The following is a 12,684-nucleotide window of genomic DNA, read 5'->3' as shown; positions in this document are numbered from 1 at the left end:
ACCCTGTATAACCCAAATGTTTTTCTTATGGGAGCTAGATTCTTGTGGAGAAGTAAGCATAATTTAAGGGATGGCCTAGCCAATGACATCCACTTCCCTTGAATAAATTTTTAATGTCCATAATCTTACATTCTCATTGCTCCATTTTCCAACACAAACTCTCTTTAAGCATAGCACCTGCTTTAAATATATGAGACTGATTTTTCTCTCAGGCAATGCATTTCACTCCCTGCATGGGAGGGATTTCCTCATGTCACCCTTGTTTCTTTCGCCCCTCACCATCTGTGTTCTGGTTCTCAACTCTTCCTAGAATATTGTGTGCAGTTTTGGTCTCCTTTTCTGAAGAAGGATGTTCTTGCTCTCGAGGGAGTGCAGCGAAGGTTTACCAGACTGATTCCGTGGATGGCGGGACTGATGTATGAGGAGAGATTGACTAGGTTAGGATTGTTTTCGCTGGAGTTCAAATGTATGAGGGGGGAATCTCATAGAGTCTTATAAAATTCTAACAGGACTGGACAGGGTAGATGCAGGGAGGATATTCCGATGGTGTGGAGTCCAGAACCAGGGGTCACAGTCTGAAGATTCGGGGTAGACCATTTAGGACAGAGACGAGGAGACATTTCTTCACAGAAGGAGCGGTGAGCCTGTGGAATTCATTACCACAGGAAGTAGTTGAAGCCAAAAACATTGAATGTATTCAAGAGGCGGCTGGATATAGCACTAGGGGTGAATGGGATCAAAGGTTATGGAGAGAAAGCAGGATTAGGCTTTTGAATTGGACGATCAATGGCAGAGCAGGCTCAAAGGGCCGAATGGCCTTCTCCTGCTCCTATCTTCTATGTTGCTATGTTTGCACTAATGAAAACATTTTCTCTCTGTCCAGCTCCGTCATGATTTTGAACACCATCAAATTTCCCCTCAACCTTCTCCTGTAGGGAGAACAACCCCAGCTTCTGCAGTTGGGACTAGATTAGGGGTTAAAAAAAGGCGGCATGGACAAGTTGGACCAAAGGGCCTGTTTCCATGCTGTGAACCTCTATGACTGTCTATCCACATGAGAGTTCACTCCCCAACCCTCCACCCCTATCCTCAGCCCTGATCTCAAACCTTACTTTGACTGGCTTTGTGTGCCCGGGTTAAATCAATCAGCAGTTCCACTGTACTGTACTATCTGGTGACCCTGTTAGAGTTTGGCTGCAGACAGATTTTGTGTTGTCTGTCACAATCAGTTCATCATTGGTGTCTATGGTCAACTGAGAAATGACATCTCTAGAACAGTACCCATTGTCAGGATGGCCAAGTGGTCTAAGGCACCAGATTTAAGAAATGTAATTCTTTCCCTTGTGGAGTTCTGGTGAATTCTAGTCACTTTCTGGGATCCTGGGTTCAAATCCCACTCCTGACGTTTCCCTCTGGGGCAGCACAGTGGTTAGCACTGCTGCCAAAGATCCAGGTTCAATTCTGGCCTTGGATCACTGTCTGTGTGCAGTTTGTACATCCTTCCCGTGTCTGCATGGGTTTTCTCCAGGTGCTCCGGTTTCCTCCCACAGTCCAGAAAACGTGCAGGTTAGGTGGATTGGCCATAGTAATATTGCCCTTTAGAGTCCCAAAACGTGTAGGTCAAATGGATTAGCTGTGGTAAATCTGTGGGGTTACAGGGATAGGGTGGGGGAGAGGGCCCTGGGTAAGATGCTCTGTCAGAGAGCTGATGTAGACTTGATGGGCCAAATGGCCTCCTTCTCTGCACTGTGGGGATTCTATGAGCATCACTTGCCAGGATAATGGGTACAAGATGGAAAATCATACAAGGATCACAGGAAGAGAGACAGCAGATTTCAAGGTGCTAAAGACAGCAATGTGGTTTGACGTTTCCTGGGGAAGAGGAGCTGTAGATATGTAATGAGTTCTATTCTAGATGGCCAGAATAGAAGTAAAGCCTAATTAATCTTTACATAATTATAAGCTTTTACCTACAGAGACACACATTACAAACACACTCTTCCAAACCCAACAAACACAGTTTTTAAAGTTTAATCATTAGTCACATTAACACTGCAATGAAGTTACTGTGAAAATCCCCTAGTCGTCACACTCTGATGCCTGTTCGGGAACGCTGAGGGAGAATTTGGCATGGCCAATTCATCTAACCTGTATATCTTTGGATTGTGGGAGGGAATCAGAGCACTGAGAGGGAACCCATGCAGATACGGGGAGAATGTGCAAACTCCACACAGACAGTGACCCAAGCCGGGAACTGAACTTGGCTCCCTAGCGCTGTGAGGCAATAATGCTAACCACTGTGCCACCATGAAACCCTGTTTATGTCAGCTCCTGTATGTGGGTAGACAATTGAATCTCTAATTAATGCCCATCACCCGAATACACTCATCTAATATACAGTTAGCACAATGGACGGGATTTTACAACCTCACTCAGGACTGGAAATTCCCATCTGAGATTTCCGCTGTTGGACCCCTCGCCTGCCCCGATTTTGTGGCGGGCAAGGTGGTAGAGTTTTGGCCAATGTTTGGTTGAATTGGGAGAATCAATGTTACAATGTATTTTGATAGCCATCTGTATTCCTTTACTCTTGTTTCCTCTCCGCCATCACCACTCTTTACCACTGAGGTATTTCCACAAAGACCTGGCCTTTCGGAAAGACAGGAAACAGGGAGTAAAGTGAGGCTGGATATAAAATGGGTCGCTGATCCAATCCTGTCTCTTACCCACTCGGGTTGGTGGTAATAAACTGACTCTCATACTACCTGTTTCAAAAGTAAAGAAATATTCATAAAAATAGACACAGGTTGCAAATATTAAGGGGCCATTCAGCCCATTTCCTTGGAATCCCTGCAGTGCAGAAGGAGGCCATTCAGCCCATCAGGTCTGCACCAACTCTCTGACAGAGCATTTGACCTAGTCCCTTTCCCCGCCCATTTTCTTTAATCCCATTCATTAACCCCGCTAATCCCTCTAACCTGCACATCTTGGGGCTCTAAAGAGCAAGTTAGCAAGGCTAATCCATCCAAGTTACATATCTTTGCACTGTGGGAGAAACTGGAGCACGTGGAGGAAACCTATGCAGACACGCGAAGTACGTGTAGACTCTGCACAGATAGTGACCCAAGGCTGGAATTGAACGCAAGATTCTGGCGCTGTGAGGCAGCAGTGCTAACCACTCTGGCACCGTGCCACCCACTTTGTTCCAGCGATGAATCTCTATACTTCTCATGGAGTGCATCACCAGGCCTAGGCAGAAGAGACTGAACAGTTAGACAGTAAAGCAGACTGATACCCTTATTCTCTCCCCTTGGCAAGCAAATTGGGGTATAACGTGGAATTGAAAAAGCACTTCCACGTTTAATCAGTGCTGTGCCATCTGAATGGTTCCCTGCTTCAGTTGTGTAAAGCCCCATTTTGTAGCTAGCCTCTCAGTTCACCTCTGCCAGGATGTAAGGGGGCTTAATTTAAATCAGCCAGTGCAATATCAATCCAACCTCATTGAAGTTTTTATGAATTTTGTACAAGTCTTGCACTCTGAGATCATCCAGTTCTTATAAAATAGACTTAAGGTTAGTCCTGCTGTGAAGTTTCCAGCACTAATTGCTTAAAGTAGCTTCTACATTACAATGTGACTATACTTTTTAAGTACCTTACTGGCTATAAAGTAACCTGAGGTTCTGTAGAGTTCTATATTGTTACTGCGCCTGCCACACAGTCTGTTTAAACCCTGATATGGTAGACAAAGAATTGTGAATAGATCTTGTGTTAATGCAACAATATTTATTTACACGCAATTAATAATCATCCACCCAATCAACAGTAAGTTATAGAATATCAAAGTTGAAATTTAATACTAGACCTTGACTTAACTTTTGCGTGACTGGTGAGTACCCAGACAGATACTGACCTTTATCTGTGTGCTGGTCTCTGTAGTCCTCTGCGTATTCTGGTCCTTTGATCTGGTTCAATACTCTGGCTCTTCCTCCCTTCCCTCTCCGGTGGGGTGGCTCTCTTTGTGCTGGTCTTTGCTGGTGGTGGTCACCGTTGTTGTCATTGTTGGGGCAGAGAAAGTGAGAGATTCTTCTATTGCGCAGCACTCTTTATACCTCGATGGTTTTTGCACCCTTTTGGCCATTGCCAATCAATCAGGACTTTATCACCCCGATCAATAAAGTCCAATCAGGTGTTGCCACCCCAATCTCTGTGTGTATACCCAATGGCCATGCCTATAGGGGCTGGAGGCACATAGATGACATATCTCTCTCCCAAATAAAGGGAGAAGGTGCCCCTATGTCTGGTAAACAACCCAGTTTGACCAGAAAGTGTCTTTTGTCCTGGAGGTGGCCTATATCCTGTATATTCCAGCTCCATAAGAAGTCTCACAACACTAAGTTAAAGTCCAACAGGTTTATTTGGTAGCACAAGCTTTCAGAGCACTGCCCCTTCATCAGATGAAACACTCCATGAGAAGTGTAGAGACTCATCACCTGATGAAGGGGCAGTGCTCCGAAAGCTTGTGGCTTGTGCTACCAAATAAATCTGTTGGACTTTAACCTGGTGTTGAGAGACTTCTTACTGTGCCCACCCCAGTCCAACGCCGGCTTTTCCACATCATGTATTCCAGCTCCTGCAGCCGCATCCTGTTTATTTCTGACCAGTTTCTTTTGAGACTGCAGACCAATCATGCCCCTCCTTCCCCCACTGATTGATTTCAGAATCGCAGCATGGTCCCTACCCTTCCTCCCCCACCAATCATCTGCAGATTGGCAACTCCCCCCCTTTCCTTACCCCACCGATCGCGTGCAGAGTTGCAGCAGACCACCCCCCCCCCCCATCCCCCGGCCTGATCAGCCAACCCCCGTAAACCCTGCCCCCTCAGGCACCATCCGTGGTACTGTTCAACAGGCAGTACCAGTGTGCCCGATGGGCAGTGCCAGGCTGGTACTGCCCAAGGAGCACCCTTTTACCCTCAACCTCCAGGGAGGGGATCTCAATGGCCCCTAGTTCTACTGGTGAGGCCATCACGACTGGTCCCCATTTGTGGGGACAAGCTGTTTTCCTCACTGGGGAGAACCTCCCCTGGTGATGCACAAAAGCAGGTGAGACCAGACAATTGCATACCGGATCCATTAATCCCATATTAATAAAGATGTAAATAAATTTTAATAATTTATTCAGCCTCTCACCAGAAATGGGCGGCAGGCAGAATGAGCTGGATATCCGGTGCCGGTAAGATCATGAAAGATGGGGAAATCAGACATGAACCTGATTTCTTGGCTCTACCGCAGTTTTATGCCCATTAATGAGCGTGTCAGGTCTGCCAAAATCGCGGTCTCTCTGGCAGAGAGCCAGTGCAGACTGGATGGGCCAAATGGCGTCTTCTATGATCTATGAAACCTTCAACTTGCCTGAATTCTTCCAGGTGACCAGTTGCCAACCTTAGTCACTAACACTTTGTTCACCAGTTCAAATGCCAGCTTCCTTGACAAAGGCATCGGAGATGGTGTCCTTTGTTCTTTAGCAGCGTTCTCTCTGCCAGATCATTCAAAAAAAAAATAGGGAATTCTTTAGGTGTCCTGGGTGCAATTTCTTCCTCAAGCAATATAATTATACACAAGATCATCTGGTTATTATGTCATTGATATTTATGGATCCTTTTGTGCAAATTGGCTGTGACATTTTCTGATGTAGCAATAATGACTGCCCTTCAAAAGAAATGATTTAATCTGTTGTTCTTGGTGCCGCCCTGAATGTTTGAAAGATACAGGTTGATTTTATTCTCAAGAAACATCGGCCCATGTTGTCTTCCTAATTTCCTCAACGGGGAGTGAAATGCAATGTTACAAAATGCCTGGACAACATGACAATTTTCCAATCTGGTTTTGCAATCACGCAGTATTGTTGTACCTTAACTTATTCAGTGACCCTGCACACAAAGCCTTATTCACTCAAGTATGGCTCGGGGAATCAGTGCTGCAGCCCTACCTCGAACTTCCTTCTGAAATAGTTGCCAGTTGAGCGCTTGGGGCCGATTTGCCCAAATTAGAAGCTGGGGGATAACATGATGTATTTGCAAGGTTCAAGGCTATTGCTTTAATGAAACTGCCATTGCCATCCTTTTAGCTTTCTAATTAGGTCCAGAGCAAAATAAACCTAATGGCCCATGCTAAAAATGGAAATTATGTTCCATTACTCAAGTACGAGTAGGCCTGGTTATGTTTTGTTTCCCACCAGTAAGTAAAACCCTCTCTCTTTAATGCCACTTGCTCATGTTATTATTATTTGAACGTACTCTCCAGTCACGCGGTCTCGGATAATGATAAGTCTAATAGCATCTGTTCAATGATCCTGCTATATGCAAGTTCTGGAAGCGTCAGCTCTGAATTTTAGTATCTTGTCTGTGACAGCCGTGCCCACCTGGGAGTCGAGACTTTCGGGAGGTTCAGTGTTCTGCTTACAATAACAGAGCTTTCACGGGAAAGCATTATGAATGGGAGCCTTTTACTGATGGTGAGTACATCTCCAGTTACCTCTTTAAGAACTAAAACCTGTTTTTCAGTAGATAATACTAATTCAACAGAACTGAAACAACATTTGCATATATCGCATGGAAGATCAGCACAATTCTTGTTCCAACTTCCGATGCCATGGTTGTTGAGCAATACATTTGCTAACATTTTTACAGTATACTTAATAGGAATTCCCCATTTATCTCTCTCAACACTGGGCTGTCTCCATTCAGTATTAGCATTGTACAGCATAGTGGCACAGTGGTTAGCACAGCTGCCTTACAGTGCCATGGACCTGGGTTCGATTCCCACCTTGGGTGATGGTCTGTGTGGAGTTTGCACCTTCTGTGTCTGTGTGGGTGTCCTCCAGGTGCTCTAGTTTCCTCCCACCCTCCAAAGATGTGTAGGTTAGAGGGATTGGCCATGCTAAATTGCCCTTTAGGGCAAAATTTTTACCAGCACATCCACCCGAGGCTTGTACAATCCTCACCCGAGGCCAACAGAGAATGGCGTTTTCTGACCATCGCCTCCCCCTGGAATGGGGGCGGGGATAGGGCGAGAGCTGGGCTGAGTAAGGTGCTCTTGTCAGAGACTCAATGGGCCAAGTGATGTCCTTCTGTACTGTAGGGATTATACGATGCCCATCCATCTCCCAGTAGCCAGATTTTAATATTGATACCTGACACTTCTTCTGCCCTTCAGTTTCTCCTCAGAAATGATAGAGTTGTCCACTTTTGGGAAAATCTATTGAAATTTTGGTGATTTACTTTTCAATTGTTTTACTTTCGACTCCCCCAGGTTCCTTCCTTAGACCACACAGGCAGTCTGTTCCATGATTTAGTACTCTGAGGATGAAGTTGCGTTGGATACGGGGATGTGTTTTCACACGTTGATTTACCTTAGATGAGCCTAGTGTTGCAAAGTTCCAAGAGCAGACAGGGGACTTTCTCCCGTGAAGGTGGAGAATTGAGCAGGTCAGAGATCGAGGTGTTCCAGGTGTCACTGAGCACCTCCTGGCAGTCTGCCCCACAATATTGTTGCTTGAATTACAGAAGGAGCTTTACCCTCTCTCGAGGACTGGAGACAGACACGCCTAAAAGGCAAAAATTTATGTTAGATATTTTTTATCCATACAGTAGTCACTTTGGTTTAAACAGTTCTGAAGATTGAACAGGAAAACATCAATTTTATTAATGTGAGGGAGAGTACATGACCCCCAAGGACCACTAGTGACATGGTCCATTGGAAACAGATGCAACAACTTTGTGGTTGACCAGATTTTGGCAAGCTCTCTTCCTCGCTATCAGTCCAATCCAAGAAGCATATACTGAAAACTTGGCTCTGGCCTTCCCAATGACAGAACTCCAGAATGTTGAGAAAACACTGACTGAAGATATATGTTCTTTGGAAGGCTACTTCAGAAAATGGAGACTTTGACTAGACGCTGCCAAGACTATAATTACAGTCTGCCTCTGAACAACTAGAAGGCCAAGGAAGAACATCATGTCTGGCTCTGTGGCTGGGGACTCATCCGTGATCCAACACCAAAATATCTTGGCGTCAATCATGACTGATCACTGACCCAAGGGGAACCCCTCCACAATGCTGGAGCCAAGGTCAAGACGAGAGTGAATCTCATACCTAAACTGTCAGGTGATGCCACAAAGCCAATGCACGCCACACTGCTTCATTCACCCAACAGCAGAGTACTGTTGCTCAAACTGGCTCAGGAGCCACCATGTAAACGTGACAGATATCCATCTCTGGGAAGTCATGAGGATCAGACCAATGATCGAGAAAGAGAGAGACAGAGACAGAGACAGAGAGATAGAGACAGAGAATGAAAGACAGAAAGAGAGACAGAGAGTCAGAAAGGAACAGAGACAGAGATACACAGAGAAAGAGAGACCGACCCAGCTCGAGTGGTTTACTGTGCTAGCACAGGAAGCCACAGAAAACCACTATGCCATCAAGAGTGGAGGGAGCAGAGAGTGTACTGGCCCTGGCAGAGTGGAATAAATCATTCATTTGCTCCCTGCACTGGTGGCAGCCACGCTGACCTCCTGGGCAACAGTGGTTAGCACTGCTGCCTCACAGCACCAGGGGCCCAGGTTCAATTCCAACCTTGGATGACTTTCTGTACAGAGTTTGCACATTCTCCCTGTGTCTGTGTAGGTTTCCTCCCACAGTCCAAAGGTGTGTGGGTTAGGTTGATTAGCCATGATCAATTGCCAGGGGATTAGCAGGGTAAATATGCAGGGTTATGGGGATGGGGCCAGAGGGGTGAGGCTTCTTTGAGCTGTCACTGGGGAAGAGCACATGCCATGGAGCCTCGGGGGTCTTGGCATCGAAAACCGATGCTCCTTCTTCTTGAGGCTACTCACCTTTACCTTCCGGCTTCTGGACATCCCTCCGGGTCTGGTGAAAATGGGTGGACTGGAGGGAGTGATAGGAGTGGGCTGGACTGGGATTTAAATATGGTGCCGGGACCTTCGAACCCATCAGCTGACAGCGGGCGGACCAATCAGTTGCCTGTCTGTCCGTCAGTGATTCAATGGGGAAACCACCTGTGCATAATTAATGAGGATTAATGGGATCTTGCCATCCTGGCCAGTGGACCACCGGAGATGCTACCACCTCACATAGTCTCTCAGGGATTTCGCCCAATGGTTTACGTTGAAATGCTGTGAAAATTCCAGCAGTACTGCCGTGTTACAAAGACATCCAAACTTCTGCAGCAAGTGCTGAGCTCAATCTGTTCCAACAACTGTAGATACGTGATGGAGCTTCTGGTCCCCGGCAGATAATTATTTTAGTGTTTCCTAATCACCGCACTGCAGAAAAAAACAGAATGACGGAATAAAACCAGTGAATGGCACCGGTGAGAGGAAAATAGGTTAAAGGAGAACAAAAGAATAATAACAGAAAAAATACAGAATACTGAGGAAGTGATTATAATGTACAAGCATTTTCTTTCCCTTTGCGCAGATCAATAGTGATCGAGCATAGAGCTTTATCTACTTTTTATAGAACCTCATTAATTTTCATTTCATTGATCTCAATGGCATGTCAGATTACTGCCAGGGTAAACAAATCCACTCTTCTGTCTTTCTCCCCATCTTCCTATTTCTCTCTCTCTGTCACTGTCCTTGCTTTACTGTCTTTTTCTCTCATTCCTTCTCCCCTCTTTCTCTGCTCCATATTTTGATTTCTGTGCATATGTAAGTGTGTCTCCTATCTCTCTCTGTTTGTGTCTCTGTCTCTCTTTCTCTGTGTCTCTCTGACTCTCTCTCTGTCTGTCCCTTTCTGACTCTCTCTCTGTCTCTCTTTCTGCCTTTCTCTTTCTGTCTCTACCTCTCTCTCTGTGTGTCTCTCTCTCTCTCTGTCTCTATCGTCTGTCTCTTTTTGTCTCTCTCTCTCTCACTCTCTCTCTGATTCTCTCTCTCTTTCTCTGTGTCTATCTCTCTGTCTCTCTTCCTGTTTCTTTCTCTCTCTATGTCTCACTTTCTTTGTGTGTCCCTGTCTCTTCTCTCTCTCTCTCTCTTTTTCTCTCTTTTGCTCTGTGCCTCTCTTCCTGTCTCTCTCTCTCTGTCTCTGTCTCTCTATCTCTCACTTTCTTTGTGTGTCCCTGTCTCTTCTCTCCTTCTCTGTCTCTCTGTCTCACTCTCTCTCTATTTTGCTCTGTGCGTCTGTTCTTGTCTCTCTCTCTGTCTCTCTATCGCTCATTTTCTCTGTGTGTCTCTGTCTCTTCTCTGTGTCTCTGTCTCTCTTTCTCTCAGTTTCTTCTCTCTCTATGGGGGAGAGGGGAATCTTACCAAAATGTGTTGAAGTGTCAGACTCAGAGAGAGAATCGAAGTGAAGCTCTCCAGCTCCACCGATCAGTTTCCCCTCCATATTTTGAGCCTCTCAGTCCAAAGAAAGAGTGGCCCTGGTCACTGGCAGGGTAGGACCACATAGAGCCAGCAAGACCCATCTACAAAAATCAGGGCACTTTTCTAGATCAGAACAAAATGTTAACTTACCCCTCACCCAGCCACCCTCACCAACGCCCCACCCCTCCACCCCCCAACGCACACACATCACCGGCATTCCTTAGTGCCCATTCTCCCCCACACCACACATAAATAAAACGCCCCCCCCCCCACCCATGGGGCCCCCACTAAGGCCCAACCCTGGCACAGGTTGGCACTTCATAGGTTGCTTTTGCCAACCTGTGCCAGGGGCAGTGACTGGTAATGTCCCACTCCCCCTGGAGGTGATACTTGCCTTTGCACTCCCCCCACCACCCTCCCCCGAACTGTTCCTCATTTGCCCAAACCTGTTGTAAACATCAGTGACGTATGAATACTTAGTGAGGGGAGATCACATAGCGGGAGGCCCATTAATAATATCTAAATGCATTAGAATCTGTTTAAATTAGGCTCTCGCCAGCGAGGGGATGGGGAAAATCAGGAAACGTGAACAAAGGCAAATAGGTATGGACATAAACAGTGGCAGCCCTATCAGTGACACCAAGATCCTGCGGAAGAAAAAAAATCAGAAGACAGTGTGAGAAGTGCAGAATATCATAAAATCATCAGTAAAAAGCTACAGCGAGGATTAATGGATTAAATGATGGGATCCCCCCTCTCCCTCATGACATGTTTTGGTGGAGGTGGAGGTGATCTGCCATTAGCCAGCGATTCAGATCTTTTGGTCTCCCCCGCTGACAATGGTTTCTTCCGCCATTCACACCCTCCACTGCTGGGGAATCCATTGTGGGGGAATCGCCGTAGGCGGGAGCGGAAGATTCCATCAGCAAGAATGGCAGGGGAAGACGATGGCCTAGGGGTATTATCACTGAACTGTTAATCCAGAAACTCAGCTAATGAAGTGGGAAACCCCGGTTTGAATCCCGCCATGGCAGATGGTAGAATTTGAATTCCATTTCTAAAAAAATGATCTGGAATTAAGAATTTAATGATGTCAGTTGTCACAAAAAAAACTGTCTGGTTTTTCACCATTAGTGAATGTCCTTCAGGGAAGGAAATCTGCTGTCCTTACCCGGTCTGGCCTACATGTGACTCCAGAGCCACAGCAATGTGGTTGACTCTCAACTGCCCTCTGAAAATGGGCAACTTATTGATGGACAACAAAAGCTGGCCCAGCCAGTGATGCCCATGCCCCGTGAATGAATGAAGAAAAACTTTTGCTCAGTCTTTCTGTAGTTATTCCAGCCATTGCTGAACTTGGGGCTGTTATTGAGTAGTGAAAGAAGCCTCCTCTTGCTCTTAGCTGTTGAAGGTCTCCCAGCACCTTTGTTTGAAAGTTCACCGCACATCTGTTCATTGCGTTCCCTGATCTGTGAAAAGGTGGGACACTTCTGTGCTTTCAGGAAACCTGCCCTGTTGTCAAGCCATTCATCACAAGTTTGGTGGAGTATTTTAGCAAATGGTTAGCAAATTGTCTAACAAACGCATAATTGACAGATGTATTTATTTGGAACCCTGTTAAAAATACATTAAATTGGACAAAGGGGCTGGGCTTTGGTGGTCATTGTAAGATTACAAAGAAAGTACAAACAGCTGTCATTCTGTTTATTGTCGAGCTCTAGCTGTCACAGCTAATTACACATTTCGCTGAAGATTCTAACCTGGTACTTTACATTCCATTCACTTGAACAAATTTTATCGGAATCGGAGATTTGCTTTGTTCCCTCGCACCGGCATTTCCAGTGAAAGCTCATTCCAATCTATAGTTTTGTTACCCCTCCAGAGCAGGGATACTGGGTCGATGTGAAAGCTTCCGCAACTCCTATTTACATTTCTCTTTTAAAATGCTTCGTATTGTTCTGTGGGATCCTTTCAATGCTCTCATGGAGATAGCCCCTTCGATTGTACACAACTTACCTTTTGTGTTGGGTGGTGAATTATTGACTGTCTGGATGTTGGCGCGTCCCCAGTTACGTCTGGTATGTAGAGGGCAAGAACGGGCCATTCCACAAGTTTGTTTCCTTCCAGTGCCATTCCTATTAATATCGTACACACACATGGCTACAATCATCATTCTCCCCTCTCGCCCATGAACTGATGCCAAATCATCTTTGCGGACGCTTGGCTGATTACAACTGCTGCAATGTTGTAAGTGGACGCAGTGTAAATGGATGGCTGGTCTCTGTCATGGCTCCCAGGCC

General features: G+C 45.9%; 1 protein-coding gene and 1 non-coding gene across 6 annotated transcripts in view; both read left to right on the top strand.

Moving 5' to 3' along the window:
* LOC145347181 (thrombospondin type-1 domain-containing protein 4-like) overlaps positions 1–12,684 on the top strand; it is a 428,571-nt gene that overhangs the window by 93,593 nt on the left and 322,294 nt on the right. For all 5 annotated transcript variants that reach the window (XR_013887821.1, XM_080195031.1, XM_080195028.1 and 2 more), the window contains exon 6: positions 6,411–6,513. Coding sequence is in view for 4 of the 5 variants with exons in the window: in XM_080195031.1 (XP_080051157.1) it covers positions 6,411–6,513 (103 nt within the window). In the remaining variant the exon portion in view is untranslated. The remainder of the gene's footprint in view (positions 1–6,410; positions 6,514–12,684) is intronic.
* Positions 1,287–1,405, top strand: trnal-uaa (transfer RNA leucine (anticodon UAA)). The gene is made up of 2 exons: positions 1,287–1,324; positions 1,371–1,405. It is a non-coding gene; the product is annotated as a tRNA-Leu (tRNA).

This window comes from Carcharhinus amblyrhynchos, chromosome 1 (genome assembly GCF_965287045.1).
Source record: "Carcharhinus amblyrhynchos chromosome 1, sCarAmb.v2.hapA, whole genome shotgun sequence".
Taxonomy (NCBI): domain Eukaryota; kingdom Metazoa; phylum Chordata; class Chondrichthyes; order Carcharhiniformes; family Carcharhinidae; genus Carcharhinus; species Carcharhinus amblyrhynchos.
Note: the sequence above shows the minus strand (reverse complement) of the source record. Positions and strands in the feature narration are given on the sequence as shown.